The 20,732-nt window shown below is 40.2% G+C and overlaps 4 protein-coding genes across 4 annotated transcripts; 1 reads left to right on the top strand and 3 right to left on the bottom strand.

Annotated features, from left to right (window-relative positions):
- Positions 1-888: 888 nt before the first annotated feature.
- Positions 889-2,932, bottom strand: LOC121763993 (probable xyloglucan 6-xylosyltransferase 5). The gene is made up of 2 exons (XM_042160083.1): positions 1,350-2,932; positions 889-1,130 (listed from the first exon to the last, which is right to left on the bottom strand). Exon 1 carries the CDS (start codon positions 2,735-2,737, stop codon positions 1,388-1,390), a length of 1,350 nt encoding a protein of 449 aa, XP_042016017.1. The 5' UTR covers positions 2,738-2,932; the 3' UTR covers positions 889-1,130; positions 1,350-1,387.
- A 1,422-nt stretch (positions 2,933-4,354) lies between these two features.
- Positions 4,355-7,676, bottom strand: LOC121765871 (protein NEN1-like). Its single transcript, XM_042162147.1, has 6 exons — positions 7,243-7,676; positions 6,973-7,130; positions 6,664-6,710; positions 6,239-6,302; positions 4,938-5,695; positions 4,355-4,719 (listed from the first exon to the last, which is right to left on the bottom strand). Exons 1-6 carry the CDS (start codon positions 7,514-7,516, stop codon positions 4,464-4,466), a joined length of 1,557 nt encoding a protein of 518 aa, XP_042018081.1. The 5' UTR covers positions 7,517-7,676; the 3' UTR covers positions 4,355-4,463.
- Positions 7,677-8,925: 1,249 nt separating this feature from the next.
- Positions 8,926-11,139, top strand: LOC121765960 (pentatricopeptide repeat-containing protein At5g61400-like). Its single transcript, XM_042162260.1, has one exon. It carries the CDS (start codon positions 9,173-9,175, stop codon positions 11,120-11,122), a length of 1,950 nt encoding a protein of 649 aa, XP_042018194.1. The 5' UTR covers positions 8,926-9,172; the 3' UTR covers positions 11,123-11,139.
- An 87-nt stretch (positions 11,140-11,226) lies between these two features.
- Positions 11,227-15,163, bottom strand: LOC121765961 (ribulose-phosphate 3-epimerase, chloroplastic). The gene is made up of 10 exons (XM_042162261.1): positions 14,778-15,163; positions 14,317-14,431; positions 14,015-14,155; positions 13,818-13,931; positions 13,341-13,419; positions 12,693-12,802; positions 12,558-12,614; positions 11,707-11,776; positions 11,548-11,623; positions 11,227-11,458 (listed from the first exon to the last, which is right to left on the bottom strand). The coding sequence occupies exons 1-9, from the start codon at positions 14,879-14,881 to the stop codon at positions 11,574-11,576; spliced, it is 840 nt and encodes a 279-aa protein (XP_042018195.1). The 5' UTR covers positions 14,882-15,163; the 3' UTR covers positions 11,227-11,458; positions 11,548-11,573.
- Between the last annotated feature and the right edge of the window lie 5,569 nt (positions 15,164-20,732).

The raw sequence follows: 20,732 nt of genomic DNA, 5'->3' as shown, positions 1-20,732 counted from the left end.
TTCATAACAAATTTTTAATACTTCATAAAGCTAATTATTTGTTATTATTAAATTATTTAAATTAAAATTTATAAAGACTAATTTGATAAGAGACCTGATATTGTTCATTTACTACCACATACATCTTTATTTAATATTTTAAAATTTTAAAGATATATTTTTAAATAAATGTAATAAAAATATATATTATCCAATCATATTTTAAAAAGATTGTATGGCATATGAAAAGGTAACATGTACGATTTCTCTGAAGCCGCTTAGATGTGGAGATATTTAAATATCAAGATTTATGTTTGTTTTAGGACTAGATATGTATATTTAAAGTTTTTAATCGATAGAGTATGAATAAGAGATTTGGAATTGGATTGATTTAATTTGATAGAGTAGGAACAGGAAATTTAATTAAAAATGTAATTACTAATTCACCTAGGAAATATCAAGATTGTAATATGTCATTTAATATGATGAGATTATATTATCTTTTTTTTTTAGAAAAGATGAGATTATAGTATCGATGAGTAGGAATAGAGGTATTTAGGTATGGAGAATGTTAATTTGAAGATTTATATCAAGATTAATATTTCTTTTACTATTAAAATATAATAGGGGTAATTTAGTAAGTAAACAATATATATAATAATAAAACCGGTTAATATATAACCGGTTCGGTCCGATTAAAAAATTAAGGGCATTATGTACGTAGAAATTATGTAAGAATCTATTTTTCCTAAAATAATTTAGCAATATATTAGTTGCCACACATAAAGTGAAGACTAATCCTAACAGGATACATGAGAATAATGTGCGTCAAACACGGAGATCATATAAAGATACCATCTTTGAATTTGTAGAGCCTAGCAATTTGTTTCTGTTATCAAACACGGAGTATTAAAATTTCATCTTTATATCATGTAGTATTTCATAATAATGCAATACCTATTATGGTATAACTAATGAAAAAGGCTAAAACAACCAACAATTTTAAAGTACCACAAAACAGGAAAAAATATGACGAAGGTTTGATTTTCTCCCATGTTTTCTTGCTTTACATGCCCAATTCCAACAACACCTCCCAATGGTTATGAACTGACAATGTCTTTGATCCACTCCTTGTGGTTGGAAGCCGTAAACTACAAGACAATATGCAACTCAGTCATTCATACACAGCAATAATCTTTAACAACTCAGCAATGTATAGTCGTTCCATAAAATTATACTCCACAAGTAAACATAAGTACACCAAAAAAAACACTTCCAAGATCAGTAAATACTATAACCAACCAAACAATGATCCAAAGGAAATTGAAACAGAGAATGTCATCAAACTCAAGAGCCAAGCAGATAGTTACCAGCAAGATGTTCTCAAAGGCGACAGCGGGGGGGGTAGCTAGCTCTGTGGTTCAGTAGTGTGGCGAGCTGCATGCCGAATATCAAACTGATCTACATTCACCAAAGGAGCAACAGTTTCATTCCTGATCCTCTTAATATTTGGGCTCACCAGCCCCCTATGCCTAAACCCATACAAGTTCAAAACTTGATTATCTGCAAAGTTAAAAGCTCTCTCCATACTCTTCAAACACCTCTCCACCGGATAATCCCCATAGCTACCGCAGGGCTTGCAACCCACAAAATGTGTCACAAACGGCCACCTCGCATCCCCCAATCCTGGGTGGTACTTCTCAATCATCTCCTCGTACTGATCCACCAACCCCTCCCAAAACCCGTGCAAGTAAAAGCTGTTCTCCACATACACCTTGTTCATCCACTGCTCCTTCTGAGAAAGGAACAGGTAGATCAAAGCAGACTGATCATCGGCCTCAAACGCCGGCCGCCCCTTGAGACTGGTGGTCAGGATCTTCCCAGCCTCCTCGCGCAACGGACCCTTGGGCCCCATTGGCGCCCACGCGTCCAGCAAATCCAACGACCACTGGCAGTTCCGGAACAGGAAACTGCCCGTGTTCAACGCAATCCAAGACTTCTGCTCGAAGAGCAAATCAGGGTAGCCATGGATGACCATGTTGTAATCCTTATACTTGGAAACCGGAATCTCAAACACCATGTCTGTGAACAGAGCATCACTATCCATCCACCAAATCCACTCCACCTCCGGATGCGACAGCATCAGGCGGCGGAGCAGCGGCAATTTAGCCCAATACCCTGCCATTTCCTTATCTAAATGAGCCATGTTATACAAAATCTCAATTCCATGAATCCTACAGTAATCAATCTTGTTTTTCAGAGCCTTCAACAGATAATGATCACCAATTGCATTGTCACAAGGAGCCGGCTGCGAGCCAGTCACCAGCAAAATCCTAGGTTTTCCTTTAACAAAATTCGGAAATTGGGGGTTTTTCTCAAGCCATACCTTACGATCTTCGTCCCAATTGCTGATCCTCGGCCCCAAACTGAAAGTATCATTCAGGCTAAGAAACCGCTCCGGCCCCTCGTCCGGGTGGCTCGGGTCTTTATCGGATCGGATCTCCGCCAGAATCCGATTCGTTTCCTCAATCAGATGCTGATTCTCCGCGTCGGCTTCGGAGGTAACGAGGCTCCCGATCCCAATTGTGCCGCGAAGGACCAGAATCGTGACGAAGCCGCAGAGGATAGTGATCTTAATGTTGTGGAGCGTCTTATTGATCTGCCGCCCCCGCGGCAGCAGAGGCGCGGCGCGGCCCCGCGGTCCACCGTTGGTCGTCGGAAGGCGCTTCTGAGCGGGGAACGCTCCCCCCGATCCCATGAACTCGGATTGGAGTGAGAAATTGGTAGGGTTTAATGAGGAGTAGGAATGTGGATTTGGTACTTAAGAAAATCGACATGCACGCAGCCGAAATCAGTCTTCCTTTTACACAGTATATATAAAAGTAATAGTAATATAAAAATGGTGAATGTGGAAGAGAAGAGGAAGCATGTTGCAGGCTGTGCGATTCTTCTTTTCCTTTTTTATTTACTTCTTCGATTAATTTAGGATTGGAATTGTTGAATGGAAATTTGAGGGGTCAGTTTGGAATTGAATAGTAATTATAGACATTAAAAGAATGACGACGAAGACGAACAATGCAAGCGACAAGGTGGCTGGTTTTTGGAATGGATTTCATGCGTCATGTTTTTGTTTGATTTTTATTACTACTATTAATTAATTTCTGACTCTTGTTCTTAATTATTCCTTAATTGCAATCTTTCGTGGATTTTCTTTGCCCACCATTCTCGGTCAAATCCAGAATTCTTTCCTCTCCTTTTGAGATTTCATAAATTATAGAGGCAATCTTCAAAAAATTGGGGGATTCTATATATTTCATTGATTGTGAATTAATTACTGATATCGTTTATAATGTTCTTTTGATTTATTATGTAAAGACCAGTGATTTAGTGAATCACTACAACTAATAAATAATTAGGCTGACATTCTTGTACAACTCATCTTCCTTATATGGAAACTAATATATTTCAATTGCACAATAGCAATTGATATTTGAGGAAATTGAAAAAGTATGAATTTAAAATAACTATATTTGATAAGCTGCCCGAGATATGAACGTGTTTTCGATAGGTAAATTGTGATTTAGATGTGGACTGTGACTAGGTGTGTAATATGGAATTGCGTTATTTATACTAACATTTAGTATACATTACTATCACTATAAGATTGACATATGAAGGTAATATTGGAAACTTTCTTCGATTTTTAATTACTGTCTATAACTGCAAAAAGACACATATTTATAAATAAAGAAATAAGTACAATCTTATGCCATAATAAATGCATATACAGAATTGATTACCATTGGGAAATTATTAGTACATGTTAAAAATTGAAAAATATCATAATTATATTCTCAATTAATGAAATTTGACATTTATTTATCGGGGTAAATTGCTATAAGTACGAAATTTAGTCGATTTTCAATCAATTTCACATTTTTTAAAAAATACTAGTCGTAATTTTGTCAATTTTTCCAGTTGTATAATACCTAAAAAATCTGGCATATTGGGTGTCTTTATTAATATTTTTAAATGCTTTGTGACCATTGTAATTTTTTTTTATTTTTTTCTCTCCCAAAATTTTACGTGTTTCTTCGCATGTACTATTCCAATTTTTAATGATATATATGAGTGACTTTTCAAATGGTTTAATTTGCATGGGTCAAATTCGGCTTCATAAAATTATATTTTCCCTCTCAAAATTATGATCCACATTTCTATTTTCGCCTTAATTATCCAAATATCTCTTGGTAAAATATCTCACCCTCATAATTTTCCAAGTTAAATCTGGCATCTTGCTCTTTTTGGAATAAATAAAATGTTATAAATGCAAGAAAGGTTACTCCTCATATCTTACTTCTAACATCTATACCACTTGTAAGAAGTAGTCTTGATTTCCAATAAACAATTTGTCAGACAAGTTGGTGAGCATAAAATGTCTTCATTTACAGCATCAGTACTGAATTCCTGTGACTACCCAAAAGTTAAGCCTTTAACTTATCATCAGCTTGGTGAACAATCAGCTTCTTTGCCACTAATCGGATGCCAGCATTTTGCTGAAAATCATAGGCAACCACTGAGAAATAGGCATCAACAACGGTACCGGGATTGAATACAGAATTCAGTTCAGTAACGTCGAATCTACTAAATGTAAGCTTGTGCATGATTGAAGTTGAACTCTCCTTCTGGTATATCTCTGTTGTCCATCGGCTGATTTCGCCATCAACTAAAGTGGGAAGGCTGTGTATTTACATAAAGTAAATTTAGATCTTGAATTATATCAGCACCAATCACAAGCAACAGCATTCAGATAGCTTATACTATTTGAGAGTATCATTATTCTTTTCTTGGTCCAGAAAGAAAGCATATAGGCCAAACAAGTGTTTAAAAAAAAGAAGGGGAAAGTAAAATAGTGTAATTATATGGAAGCGAATCAAAACATAGAATAACTAACTTACTGCAATCTGACTGTGGGAGAATTGAAGAAGCCTTGTTTCCTAGCTACTACATGATGCCACTCCGAGGAGCTACCAGAATCAGTGGAAAGCTTCTGGGCTAGCCTATCAGCTCCGTCTAGAATATTGCACAAATTCTGTGATGCATCCACAACAAAATTCAAACGTGGCCGACCTGCATGATCTACAAACTTTGTGCTGAACCCAAAGCGAACTTTCAGGCTTGCACATTTAAGTTGCAAAGGGGAGTTTTGGTGTAATATATGCATTCTTTGAGTTCCAGGGTAAGAGGGTGCAAGAGTAACAGATATTAAAGGTATTGAAATGCCATCAGGCTCCAAGAAGTCATTACAGCTATGCAAAGGTCCACCCTCTACTGCAGTTGAAGACTCTTGAGATATTATGGCAGCTTTCTCTTCTTCCTTATCGTCCTCCGGGAGAGGCTCCTCCATTACAGCAAGCATCCCACCCAAGTCAAATGGGCCAACACTTGCTGCATTGGGTTCAAGTGACCCATTCACTTCACCAGCCGTTTGTGTCATAAGCATATTCACTGAAGATGGAGATAATGTTGATGAAAATTCAATCTTTACTGGAGATAGAGACGATTTTGATGGATATGCAAACTTGTCACTAGGTGATTGGATAAGTCCATCCTTCCCAATCTGCTCTGTGGACTTTTTTCCATTACTTCGACTTCTTGTGATCGCATTGGGAGAAACCCAGCTGTTCTCAGTAAATATGTCTGGAAGGCTGGATTCCTGCAGTAAATTGAAGAGCAAATGTCATAACTCATAACTGATTCAACACTTCAATCAAATATTTGATAGCATAAGAAAAAAGAACAAAACAAGTAGAGTAGATGAATTATTCAATAGTAGTAAGAGTTTGCCAAAGGGCAGCAAGTTTCTGTTTCAAGTAACAAAACTCTTGGTTTGCGACTAAATCTATGGTAATCACCCTCTCGAACCAATAAAATAGTGCACTTTAGCCTTGGCATTTTCTCATAAACAAGCTGCCATGGAACAGAATGTGCCTCCTGTAAGAATTCACTTCAAACAAGTAGAGGTTCGTTTTTTTGGAGGAAATTCCAGTTAGTAGTTACAAGTTAAACACAGCAACATAATCAAGATTCTAGGTTTCTGGCCATATCTCTGAATGCCAGGATTACGAAGTCATTTTAACCACATGTTCTTGTATTAAAGATGCAGTAGGCCAGAATGGTGTATTAAAAATAGGTGATAAAACTCAAATTCACCGAGCTCTCGAGAATCCCCATAGAAGCTACAAATGAGAGAAATTACCAATAACAGAACTGCTGCACAATACTTAAGGACTTCAAGATTCATGCGTACATCATCCAGGCTCCTGAAGAATAGCATCAAATTGCCAGTAAAGTAAAATTCATGGATAAGAAAGACAACATCACAAGCCTTTTGGATCTTGAAATTTCAAGAAACAAAAATAATGTGTCCAAAGTTTAATATCTGAGCATCTTAAATTACTAAGCAATTAGTTGTATCTTCCTTGTATATTTAAAAATGTCTTCATTCATAATCAAATGAGTAGATCAATAGCAAGCAAGCCACATATTTTAGTAACACAATGTTGAAAAACATTTTCAGACAAATAAAAGTATTCTCAACTCGGGATGTCCAGATATAAAAACCGTGGATCTTAAAAGTAAAAGATAAGAACATAACATTGAAAACATAGAGATGGCACTCACCTATGTGTTTGCTTCCCAATCCCAAAATAAGTTGCAAGACTTGCCATCTGAAAGCAAATTTCAGCATCTTTACTAAATAAACATATGAAGCATCCTCACAAAGTCATCAAAAGCAGAGCAAGTCTAATTTTTTAGAAAGGGCAAAAAGAGCTTGACAAGCATAAAAGACGAGCAATGCTTGACTTTTCTACAGATTAGAATTGATATGATGTGTATTTTAAAACTAGAGCTGAATCTAAATAAAACAAAGATTTGTGCTTTTCAATGATGATGGAAGCCTCTAACTTTATGCTAGTAGAAAAAATCAACCTTCATATCACCAGCTCTTCTTCCAAACTTTCGCGTTAACAGTAGTAGGGAATCAATAGTCCCTTTAGGCTCCGGCGCTGGCATGTTAATCTCGGCAAATGCCTCTCGTATTCGAGCACAATCAAAGCGCAATATGTTATGGCCAGCCCATATTCTTCCTGAGAGTAGAAATGTGGACCGAATTCACAACTTCATAATCAAATAAACGGCAATGGCGAATGCAATTGCAGCACAGACGAAACCTAATTGCGTAGAAAAGTGGAAAATTACCGTGCAGCAGATCGTAAACGATGTCTGCAATGTGAGCGAAAGTGGGAGCAGAAACGACGGCGTCCTTGGTAATCCCGTTGCTGCGGACGGAGAGGGAAGTGATATGGGAGAGGTCGGCGGGTCGAACGAGGGTGGAGTAGCTGTGAAGCTCCACCAGCTTCCTGGGGCAAACGAGGATGGCTCCGAATTCCAATATGGCGAAGCCCTGGCCGGTTCGGGTTGGAACAGCTGTCTCCAAGTCGAAGAAGGCTATCTCCGACCTCTCTTCCGCCATTTTTGCAGTAGTACTATGGATTGCTGAAGGTTAATAAATACAGTACGTCATTGGAAACTTGGTGAAGAAGAATGATTATGGAGAGAGAATGAGTGTAAACAAATCACACGAAACAAGGATGCCTTTTGTGTTACTGTTTTGCCTCTACACAATAAATTATCCTTTCTCCTATCTTTTACATGCCACTCCCTCACCGATTTAAAATCTCACTTTAGACTTTAGAGTATCCACCATAGCGGACTAGCCGCGTGCCTAGCCGATGCTCTAGCCACCGGCATGCGGTTAGGGTGCTCGGATAGTCCACTATTGCGGTGAGCTAGCCGAATGGACGAAAAACCAACGCCCTAGAGTTAGGGCGTGGATAAGCACGGCTAGCCGATTTTTTTTTAATTTTTCTAAAATATCCTATTCTCATTTTATTTTTATATCTATTATTTTCTTCTCTAATTCATTTCGTTGTTATTGCTTTTGATGTTTTTTTTCTTGGGAGGGCTAAAGCATTGGCTACACTATTACTAGACTGTTGTTTGGCTTAGAGTAACCACAATGGTTAGGCGCAGCTAGCTCGGGGCGCTCCATAGTGGTGGAGGTGTCCGCCCACGGGGCGGACGACGATTTTGGGGCGGGGTGCGGCGGACGACGGATAGGGAGGGGGGGGGGGGGGCGAGGACGCGGCTGCTCCCCTGTCCGCCGCGGCTATAGCCGCGCCTCCCATAGCGAGCGGCGAGCGGCGCGGCTGCTGTGTATTTCGACGATTTTTGTTTTTTGTTTTAAATTTACCTCTATAAATTTTTATAGTTGTATTTTAGTTTAATTATTCGTTGTATAATTTTATAGTTGTATTTTAGTTTAATTATTCGTTGTATAATTTTATAAGAAGACGAGGAAGCCGACTCCGACACCGAGTAGACGGTGGCGGAGTTTTTTAGTTGTATTTTAGTTTAATTATTCGTTGTATAATTTTATCAGCTTGCAATACAACGAATATTCGGCCCCAATTACCTCGTTTTCTAATTATTTACACTGCGATGATTTTAATTATACCCGATTAAAACTAAAAACATCTTAAAATGAAAATTGATTATAAAATTTGGGGGCTATTGGAAGTGTCCACTATAGTGGGCGGAAACAAAATTATGGGGCTATTGACAAAAAAACTGAGGCTATGGACAAAAACTGAGACGGGGCTATTGGGGTGTCCGCCTTATTGTGGACACCCTTAGGGCAGTGGTAGGATATGATAACATGAAGAGCAAGAAGAGTTTTTGAAGGCAATTGTACTAAGAAAATTGACAATACTATGATAAAACTGACAATTTTCATAAGCATAATAGTTTTAGTATATTTATAACATATACAAATTTGTATTTATCCCGTTGATCATTATTCAAGCATGCAATTTTATCTCATTGATCATTATGGAGTATGTAATTTAGGCAAAGTAGTCCACTAAACCGATTATTGATTTGGTGGAAGCTAATCGTAGTTATCACTGACTGCTGAGCTTAATCACTTCACCTCGAGACGAATTCCCACCTCCACCATCACAAATCTGACCCACATTCCCTCAAATTCATGCCATAACTGGTCGGAATTGTTTGACTTCTCACTCTTCTCGTTAATGGGATACAAGAACTTAGAGCTGCCACCGGAGCAATGTTGAAGTTGAAGTCTTTCCCTCCAAAAATCAACCCTTTCTTCAACCAGAATCCCTCAGCAGCGTTCCTATCTTCTTCCGCAACTCCGTCTTTACCCGCAGAGTCTTCACCACCGTATCTCGCAAATTTGGTCGCTTCGATTCTCAGTTCCTCGACTACAGACCAGGCACTGAGGATCTTCAACTCGGCCTCGCCAAGCATAAACCCGGCTAAGACTCTGAAACTTCATTCCGCCATCGTCCATTTCCTAACCGGGAAGAGATTGTACGTGAAGGCAAGGTGTTTGATAGAAGGCCTCATCGAAATCTTGAGAAAAACTAGGAAACCCCACAAGGTGTGTTCGTCGATTTTCACCGCGCTGAATCAGATTGAGCATTCAAATTGCGAAGGCAATGTGTTTGGAGTGTTGATCAACGCTCTGTGCCAGAAGGGTCTCCCCGATGAGGGGCACTGGGTGTACCGGAAGATGGGGAGATTGCCGCCGGTGCAGCCCTGCAACGCGCTTCTCAATGGCATTTTGAAGACGGGCCGTGTTCAGTTGATGTGGGAGGTTTATCACGACATGGTTGCGAATGGTTTATCGCCTAGTGAGGTTACTTATGGGATACTGATCGATGCTTGCTGCGATCGAGGAGATACAGAGAAAGCAAGGTTGTTACTTGAAGAGATGGTTCAAAGAGGATTAAAACCGACGGTTGTGATCTACACGACTCTCATACGAGGCTTATGCACGGAGAGTAAGATGTTGGAAGCTGAGGCTGCTTTTATGAGAATGGAGTGTGGCGTGGCTCCTAACCTCTACACATACAATGTGTTAATGGATGGATATGCTAAGATGGTTTGTGTTGAGAAAGTGAGGAAGTTGTACTATGCAATGTTGGATGGTGGAGTGTTGCCAAATGTTGTTACCTATAGTATTTTGATATACTTGCTTTGCAAGATTGGGGAGCTTGTAGCTTTTAGGAGCTATTTTGTGCATATGGTGAAGTTTAATGTTATTCCCAATATCTATATATATAATTGCTTGATGGATGGTTTGTGTGATGCTGGTGACTTGTCTGCTGCTAAGGCTATGCTTGTGGAGATGGAGAAGTTTGGTATTTCTCCGGATGTTGTCACGTATGGCATCCTTATGAAGGGGTATTCTAGAACCGGTAGAGTTGAGGGTGCAGAGATTTTGTTCAGTAAGATGAATGAAGCAGGAGTGGTGATGAACTCTGTGGTGTATAATACTCTGATTGATGGATATTGCAAGAAAGGAAGCATGGAGAAGGCTGTGGGGATCTGTTCACGGATGATGGAGACGGGCTTACAGCCCGATATAGTTACTTTCTGCACGCTGATAAACGGCTACTGCAAAGCAGGGAAGCTGGAGGCTGCCATGGGGCTTTACTATGAAATGGGAATCAAGGGTTACAAGCCTGATGTGGTTGCTTATACTTCTTTGATCGACGGGCACTTCAAGAATGGCTATGCTGATGCAGCTCTTCAGCTGCACAGAGAAATGATAGATGCTGGCGTCGCACCCAATGCTTTCACACTTAGCTGTGTGGTTGATGGGCTGTGCAAGGATGGAAGGATCAATAATGCAATCAGTTTTTTCTTGGAACAAACCAAGGTTTCTATGGCTGAAGCGGATGTGCAGTGTTTCCCTAGTAAAGTGACATATTCAATCCTGATCAGCAGTTTATGCAGAAATGGTCGAGTGTTTCAAGCCAGCAAGTTCTTCTCGGACATGAGGAGCAGATTCGAACCAGAGGCCGTTGATTATGCTGAAATGGTCGAGGGGCATTTTGGAGCTAAGCGTGTGTTTCCGGTGATGATGCTGCAAGCGGATATGATGAAGAAAGGCATATTAGCCAATGAGTTTATGTATAAGATACTAGAGAGGGGTTATCAGGAGACTGCGTACTTGGCATCGGCTCAAAAGTGTCGCGATCATTTTTAGGCATCGTCACCCAAGCTCATCATCTCAGGTTCAATTATTTTCTCAAGAAACTTTGAAAGAACGTGTCTTGTATTGTTATTTTAGCAATTTAAACTGAGACAAGCTTGGAAGAGAAGAATGAGCTCATTTTTTTATAATCGTAATATACATTTTGTAAAGGCGAAAAAGCAAGCGCTGGAACAGAGGTTGTAGCATTTTTTTCTACAAGCCAAAATAATATGTGGAACTTCATCATTCAAATTATACAACAAGCAGTACTCTCATGATTCTTCTGAATTCACTCTTCTTGTTGTACTTGTTTCGATGTATCCTCCTCCAACTGGTTCTGTTTGTCGTCTGCAAACGAATGCAAGTATAAAATCACATTGTTCTGAGATGATTAGGGAGAATAACACGACAAAACATTACAAGATCGAGTATGGAACCTGAATACATATCCAGAATGAAAAGTTTATGCTGCAACTGCTACAGGCCTTTTGCTGGTTTTGATCCCTTTGATAGCTGCAAAAACGAAATTGAACTTAGATTTATCACCAGGTACCGATACTTTGAAAAAACTTCGAATGCAGCAGTATTATCCTTGCCTTCAGCATAATCAGGAGCTCCAAAAACAGCAGAGCCAGCAACCAATGCGTTGGCTCCAGCCTCAATCACCTGTGTCAATATATGATATTAATAACAACCTTTAGCATGGACAGCTATGAAGAAGAACTCAGATAACATTGAATAGATAAATCCAAATGAAAAGATAAGCAAGACAGTGATCTCAGATGTTCTAGGAATCTATGTTTCGTTTATCTCAGAAGACCTTGTAAAAACATGATTTTCCGAGTCAAGGAATCCTAATCAATTGCACACTAGTTCATTCCTCCTTTCGTGATATGACATCAAGCAAAATCAGTGTCTCAATTGGATGGCCAAATTAAGAAAAACTACAAGCAGATCATGTCCCTTCTGATTTCTATCCTCCCTTAAGACCCAAAACTAAAAAATAATATGCCATCACAAATGCATAAAATACACCAGAAGCACATCAAATTAACTCAACTACATCCCAAAGAAAATTTACATAACCAATTCCCTGAATTGCCCACAAAGCATTCATTTTGCAACAAGTTTATTGGTTTATACAACACTAAAGGCTCTTTATTCAGAAGCCCAGGTTAAAGATCATAATTCCCTTTAAGATAGTCTATCAAGGATCAACAAACGGAGAAACAATGGTAAACTGAAAATTGCAACTTTCAAGACCATATCTAGTTTTAATTTAGAGCCATCATATGCTTTTTACTCTTATCCTCCTCCTCAAAGGTGAGAAGATGAAGTGAGGATGTTTATAGAAGTTCGGTCAAGCGATATTCTAATATTGATGATTTTGAGGATAAAGTTTCATTAGTACAGTAATTGATAGAGAGAAAAGAGACAAGGTATTGACCTTGTAAGCATTTTTTGGGCCAACTCCACCATCTACCTCAATCCATGGGTTCACTCCCTGTAACAAAATGTTTTCAGACAGTAAGGGAAATCTACAAGCATCATGCAACGAAGTAAACAGACATATTAACACTACCTTCTGAGCGCACAAACTTCTCAAATCTGATATTTTCTTTACTTGGCTCTCTATGAAGCTTTGCCCACCAAACCCGGGATTTACAGACATGATCAATACCAAATCAACCACTGTAAATCAGCACAAAAGAATGCATTAATCCACTGAACTGCACACACTGTTGGAGGCTGCAGCTCAAGTATGAGGCCAATAGCCATGCCCTCCACTAAGATTTGAAATTCTCATTTGTGTTAATCAATCTCCCAACATGAGTAATCCTCCCCCCCCCCCCCCCTCACACACAAAAAGAAGAGGAAAAGCCAAGTGGATTTCATAAAAATAATGTCACCATAATGCACTCTTCAAACTAAAAATAAATCAGAGAGAAGGTATCAGTTGGTATAGTGGATTGGCCCCAGATTCAAAGATTTGCACTTTCGCTTAGCTTGCCCATATACGTAAGTGTCAAATTTCAATGATATATTACCATTCCTCCTGATCAAATATGTCATTCTTGCTAAGTTAGCTCTTATCCAGTTGTCGTTTAAGCTGCTACACCTACTCTAATGAGAGGACCAGGCATCAACTCGTTAAGAAAGAAATCAATGACAACATCCTCGTTGCAACTTGGCATAGTATATACTCAAGTTAGGGCATCCGGAACCTCACCATCAAGAACATACTCTATGGTACTTAATGGAGTTCCAGGGTTCAGAACAACTCCGGCTTTAGCACCCAAGCTCTTAATCTGGAAAAAGACACCAAGTGAGTATCATTAGTTCAGTTGAAGTTTTATATACATGTTATAATAGAAGTATACAATCTTCATTAACACAACATATAAAGCAACTCCTACTGGACATACTTCTAACTTGAATTTCCCAATAATGTCTCATTTACTCTAAATATGGTCTACATGTAATTCCCGAACAATGAACTGACATACCAGAGGTTTAACACACTTCAAATATTTGAAATTCAGTGTTCTGGTGCAAATACTTAAACAAGTAAAACAATTGCACAACACACTGAACATGAGAACACCACTTCAAAATATTTGAAATTCAGTGTTCTGGTGCAAATACTTAAACAAGTAAAACAATTGCACAACACACTGAACATGAGAACACCACTTCAAAATCTTACTTGATTCACTGTACGATGCAAATGAATGGTTGAAGCTAGTTCGCAATGAACACTAACTATGTCAGCTCCAGCCTTGATGAAGTCCGGGACTCGTTGCTCAGGCTCCACAATCATCTGCCGTGCTTTGATAATGTTAAGAAAAGGTCGATTCAAGGAATTGCTTAGTTTAAGGACTAAAAACTCAAATGCCAGATTACCAAATGCACATCCAATGGGAGATCGGTGACAGGGCGCAAAGCATCTACTATGAGGGGGCCGATTGTAATGTTTGGCACAAAACGGCCATCCATCACATCAACGTGAATCCAATCGCAACCTGCCACCTCCACTGCTTTGACCTAGTTGTATGATAAAATTAAAAAAGAATAAGGAATCAGTCCCTCTATATAAAAGGCCAAACTGTTGCTAAAATTGTTTGGAACATATGTCATTTGAATAGTTTGTAAGATCTAATAGCAGTTTATTAAAATGCAGGCTTGAGAAATGAAGATATGCATACCTGCTCTCCTAATTTGGCAAAATTAGCAGAAAGAATTGATGGAGACACAATGATGTCACTTTTGGAGAACTTATCAACTCGAGCAGTTGCCTTAACTACAGCTCTAGATCTTCTCCTGTATCAAAATGTAAGAAAAACATCAAGGGACCTAAACATTTCAAGCCCAATAGCTCATAATTGGTTAAATTCCTCAACAGACAAAAACAAAGGTCAAAGAAGCATATTCACAAACAGGTTATCATCAAGCAGAAGTAACCAGCTGAGTTAATACAAAGCAGCCACTAAATTTCCTTGATACATAGTAACACCCAGTGTTAGCAAAGAGGAACAAATAATGATGTCTATGAATTCCCAAAATTCAAGTTCTTAAAATGAGCAATATAGCATCAAAATTGAGTAGTAGAACACGGAATTCGCGGATAACAAAAAGGGGCTGAATCAGATGATGAAATATAGCGTACCTTGTACAAGTGAGAGAAGTGGGGGTTGCAAGAGAGAGCTTTTGACCTGTAAGCCCACCTTGAATCAAAGCTGACGAACCCAAAGAAGCAGCTGCTGACGCCATATTCTTTAATATTTAGCACTAATCTTCTTTCTTTCTTTCAAGATTCTTCCTTTTTGGGCAATATATGAGAATTCTTGAACAAGAAAAAGGAAAACGGTTGAATTGATTTTTCCCTCCTATGTTTTGAGAAATAAGCAAGAATTGGGGTTGTTGAGGATGGGATATTGGGGTGACACGTGGATTTAGCGAAGAAGGAATGGTGGGGTGTTTTGTTATCAGCAATGGTTGGCTGCTGGTTAATTTGCGGAGGAGTTGGTGTGTGTAACACACACACTGCTTTTGTAGCTGTTGTCTTCTTCTTGCTAGATAAAAGACGAAATCTTGCAACATTCCATGCCAGATTTATTTTCAATTTATTTAGATAGTAGGAGTATTAAGTTATGACTTTTGACAATATAGATATTATTCCATTTATCCACCACTTAAAAAGAGTTGTCTAGACTCTGCTAAGGTTTTAAAAAATTATTTAACTTAGTGAAAAAAAATAAAATGAGAAAGTGAATGGAATATACTTATTTTAATATTAATTTTATACTAATAGATTGTATTGTAAATGTAAAAAATTAGTGGAATGTGTGCAAAATTAAAAATAAAAATAAGTAAATTGTTCTTTAAATCATGGATAACCCAAATACCAAAATGGGTTTTTAAATGGTGGATAGAGGGAGTATAATATAAGAACTAGTTGAAATGATTAAGCTTAAAATTGAACTTTATAACTTACTCCCTCCGTCTAAAAAAATAGAAAAGTTGTAAATGACACGGATTTTAATGCATAATTGATAAAATAAGAGAGAGTGAGAGAAAATATAGTGGAAATAGTGGTAGTGGAGTGTGGGTCCATATTTAGAATAATGTGTAGAATTAGTATTGTGAGGTCCAAAATGGTAAAACTCGTCTATTTTTTATGGACGGATAGAGTATTATAAATGTACATCAAATTATATGGCTTGTGCGATTGAGGTATATGTCTAATCTTATCTCTTGTTCGATTGTTTTTTTTTCCCTCAAGTATTCAAAATAAGAGTCAGAGAATGGCAGTTGTTGTGCATTTGTGGGGTGGAGATCAGTGATGGAGGGAGGGATAAGCACTTCCTCTTTTCACCCTCATTCGCCTCTTGTTGTCCTCATCCTGCAACTGATCCTTTGGTTGAGATTGAGGTTGAGTTTGAGTTTGAGTTGATCTGGTTTTATCTAGCCGGATAACATCAAAGCTGCAAAAAGCAAAGCTGGTAATCAGAACGGGAGATTCAAACAACATCATCTTGCAATGATAGACGTATACATACGTTTTTGACAAAAGTTGGTGGAAACAGAAATCAAAATACAGCTTGTCTTATTTTCTTTTACCCACTTAATTAAATCAAGCTGTGATGATAATTTAAGACAATGCCAAGTCAACTAAGACACATAATAATGTTGTGAGTTTACATCAAAACATAGTCTGAAAAAATTCATACTACATCTTGTTGGAATAATTGAGTGACTAATTACATAAAGCTCTCTATGATGATTAACCGAGAACGATGGAGAATGAGCATAAACTGTAAAGTGGAAGCGTACCTTGATCCATAATGAATTGAAAGGTGGAATTGCTTTGCAGCGGCTATGGATCTTTCAAACGATCAGAGACGAGACGTCCTTCACAATAGTCTGCCGAGATAATATAGAGATATTGAACGTTCTTCCGACGTCTAGGGACAATAACCCTAACTTATATTTATATAAAATATAAACCCTTTTATTTTCTATTCGTTCTCTCATCAAATAGAAAATCTCATATGGTATCTACACTTATTTCCACAACAAATAAATACACTTTAGCCTAAACTTTAATCTTTATTGGATCACTTTAATTGGGCAACTTAAAGATAGCCACACACATTAATTAGTCACGTAGAAGCCCAAAAATTCTAATACATCTTATCTCCAACGTTCATGATTACTTCAATTTACCTAAGATGCGTGATTACATCTTATAATTACCAATGCCAAGAATTTTTTAGCTCTTCTTCTTCACTCATATAGCCGAGCTCAATTCTACTTCATTATATGTGATGATACAGTTTTATCATGTTTAAAAATGTTAAGAAACACACAAATAAGAATAAAAAAACATTTCTATTGACATCATTGACATCCTCGTTATTTATTGCATTCATTATTTTTGTGTACATCAAAATGAAACAAATGTACAGGTTATTCGTAGCCAAAAAAAATCCAAATTTGACAGGCTCCTTACATGTTCGTTTGTTATGGTCAATGATGGATCCGCGAATTTCTGACGTTAGTAAATGCTGGTAGAAAATGAAAATTACGACACAAAGAATTTACGTGGTTCGATTTACTGAGGTAAATCTACGTCCACGGGAAGAAGGGAGGGCAAGATTGTATTGCTTGATCTGGGATTACAGCTTACAACACAGACTTGCTATATGGTATTTTATCTCTAGAGAGCTTAACCTTTTTCTATCTGATCTAAGTTCTATTTATACATTGAACTAAGGTCGTGGTTTGCAGCCCCACTAACAAGATCGTGGGTGAGCAATAACTGCTCAATAACTGCTTCGTACCACTAAATAGATCGTGGGTATAGCGGAGGTCGTGGAGGCCTTTCATGAGTCCACTAACTCCTAGTTCGGTCGAATGCTGAGACCGAACTGCTGGACTTTACCGATCAGCTCTTGCCGATCTGAGAGGAGAGCTTGACTGGTCGGCTTTTACCGAGCTGTAGGCTGAGTCCGAACTCTTGGGTCGTGCCGAACTCTTTGGTGCCGAACAGATACTCTTTCTTGGGCTCTGGGCTGATGGGCCGTCACTGTTATTGGGCTTGCCATTAGGGTTTAGTTCGTACCCCATCACTACCCCCCCCCGAAAAGCGAAGTGAATCACTTCGGCGAGGTGAGTCACTTCGGCATTCTGGATAATGGTAAGGGGGAGGCTGACGTCAGGGGACGTGCCTTGCGCGTGCCTGCATTAAATGCGACAGTAAAATCCGGCCGTTGAATCCTGAAAAGGTGGGATTCGAAACAGCGCAACGATCTCGAAATCTTTCCCGAATCTGATAAGTATGCTCCTTTTTCCTCATTTGAACACTTTTGCTGTTGCGTCTTCTATACTCTCTCTTTTTTCGAGAAATTTTCTTCCGCTTTCAAGAGCTTCTTCAGACTTTCTTCATCTTCAAAAAGTAAGAAAAATGTCTTCTTCTTCTTCGGAGTCGGGTAGCGGTAGGAAAGGGGATAAGGGGTCTTCTGGCCGGAAAGAGTCCGGGGAGAAGACCGTAGAGTATTTCCATAGTATTTTGAGTAAGGATACTGTGATATCCCTACCCGAAAAATACTTTTTTCCTGGGGGGAAGGCGGTGGTACCTGACGGTGATCATAGGGCTGACTCCCCGCCGGAGGGGTACGCCACCGTGTACGAGGCCTGCTTAGAATGCGGGCTTCGTTTCCCCCTCCCTTCTGCCTTTATAGATTTACTAGATTTTTTTCAGCTTCCTTTAGGCCAAGTGACTCCGAACTCTTGGAGGCACTTGTCGGCCTTCGCTGCCGAACTCCGTAGGTTAGGAAGGGATTTGTCTTTGAAGGCGATCCTTAAATTCTTTCAATTTAAGAGGAAGGGGTCTTGGTTTTACTTGATCCCTTTACAGCCCTTTAGAGCCTTTTGTAGAACGAAGTGGCCGAAGTGGCAAAATCGCTTCTTCTACTATGATAGGACCGCGGCTCCTAGTTTTCCCTGGAGAGGGCCGGAGTCCGTTATCCGTCACCCTCGGCCTGAACCGTTGGACGAGCTCGATGGCGAGCTCAACAAGATTCCCATAGTTAGGAAACAATACACGGAGTCTGAGCTCGTCAAGGGCGACGTCGTGTTCGACATCTCGTCTTCGGACGAAGAGGCCGAGGGTGAGGATTTCTCTTTATCTTTATGCTCTACTGCTTTAACAAAGAAAATCTGACTTTGCTTTCTTGCTTTTTGGCAGTGTACATGCTGAGTAAGGCTAGCCGCAAATCTTCGGAATCCAAGGAGCCGGAGAGGCCGAAAACCACCAGCTCGGCGTCTGATGCCGAGAGGACTCCGAAAAGGCAAAAAACCTCTTCGGATTCGAAGAAGCCGGAGTCGACTTCGGCAAAGGGGAGGGGGAAGGCCCAGAAGCCCCCGAGAGCGCCAGAGAAAGACGTGGTCTTGGCGCCTCCTTCGGAACATATCTGTGAGCCGTTTTTATGGCCCACGGACTTCGCCGAGGTGAATTCTCTTCTTGATTTTCTGGCCTTGCTTTTTTCCTGTATTTTTTGTGGCCCCTTTGTTGACTTTTTTCTTTATCCATTTTCAGAGGAACGATATGCTCTCCAAGCTCGTCGCCGTCGAACTCTCCAAAGCGTCCAATGACTATGCTGAGATGCAGAGGAAGTTGGCGGCTGCTTGTCATCGGGCCGAACAGGCTGAGGCTAACTTTGAGAAAGCCAGAGCTGCTAGGATTTCGGCCCAGGATGAAGCTCAGTTTGCCAAAAACCAGCTCGTCATCCAGCGAGAGCAGACGAAACGGAGGGATGCTGCCGCCGTGGCTGCCCAGGGGGAGACTCTCCGTGTTTACACGGAGAAACTCTTTTTGAGCAGCCAGTTCTCGGCCTTTGTCGGTAGTCTGGTAAGGCTAATTGCCGATAAGGGCGAGCAGGGGGCCGACGTCGTGCTGCCTCTGTACAGCCGAGAGATAGCAGCTCGGCTTCAGAATCTGCCGCTCCTTGAGGAGCTCGCTTCATCCTCGGTCCTGCTTTCTGCAGACCAAGTCCGGAGTTGTCGAGCTGATCGGGACGAGAACCTGGAGGCTATCTTTGCCTCCGTGGGACCCGTTTCACCCGCTTCGACTTACAACGGAGAGGGTGAGGCCGAGCCGCTGGAGCTGGAGGCCGAAGTCGAGCGGGCCGGGCATCCGGAGAAGGAAGCCGATCAGGAGGCGGAGGCGAGGCCGGCAGGAGACGAGGCCGAGGCTGAAGTAGCTCAGGAGAAAGAAGCTGAACCAGACCAAGGAGCCGGAGACGAAGCTGGTGGAGTATGATTTCGTCTCCCTTCTCCTAGTCTAGTTTCTTCCTTGTAAAATGGCCTTGAAGCCCTCCTAGTGTAAAAATTTTCCTTGCGAATGAAAAATTCTCTACACTTGTCTTCGTATAGCTTTTCGTACTCGCCTTTATTTCTGTTGTATTTTACTATCTGCTCGGTACAGCTGCCGAACTAATATAGCTGCTTTGTACTCAAGGAGATGGAGATACTTCACTGGAAACGGCTGTACTCTTCGGCTTTAGACGAAGCTGAGAAAAGAGCTATAGCCGATCAGACGAAGAATGACGAGCTTCTGGCTCGTTTAGTGAAGCTGGAGGCCGATAATAAGGACTTAGAGTCCGATAAGAAGGGTCTGGAGGCCGAGCTGAATACGACCATTGCTGAGAGGACTGCGTACGAGGATTACATCCGTGTGCGCGGGGGCTTGACCATATCAGATGTTCAGAGTCGAGTTGACGAACTGTGGGAGGAATATCATGTACTCCGGAGGAACAATGCGCTGGAGAGCTCGGCTTGCCAACAAGTTGTGAAATCATTACGGCGCTGGGCTTCTCGGTACGACATTGTTCTTTCTCGGCGCCCCTCCATAGAAAGATTCCTTCGGCATGTCGTGCCAACAGATGCTCGCACTCCAGATCAAGCCTCTGGTTCCCTTGTTCAAAATCCTACTTCCAGTCAACAACGAACTCCGGAACAGCCGGAAACGTCAAGACGAGAACGGGCTCAGGAGCAACCGGAATCGTCAAGACAAGGACGGACTGAAATTCGCCGAGGAGTTGTGACTATGAGCGAGCAA

This window comes from Salvia splendens, chromosome 14 (genome assembly GCF_004379255.2).
Source record: "Salvia splendens isolate huo1 chromosome 14, SspV2, whole genome shotgun sequence".
Lineage (NCBI taxonomy): Eukaryota > Viridiplantae > Streptophyta > Magnoliopsida > Lamiales > Lamiaceae > Salvia > Salvia splendens.
The sequence above is the reverse complement of the archived record's forward strand: the minus strand, read 5'-3'. Positions and strand labels throughout refer to the sequence as shown.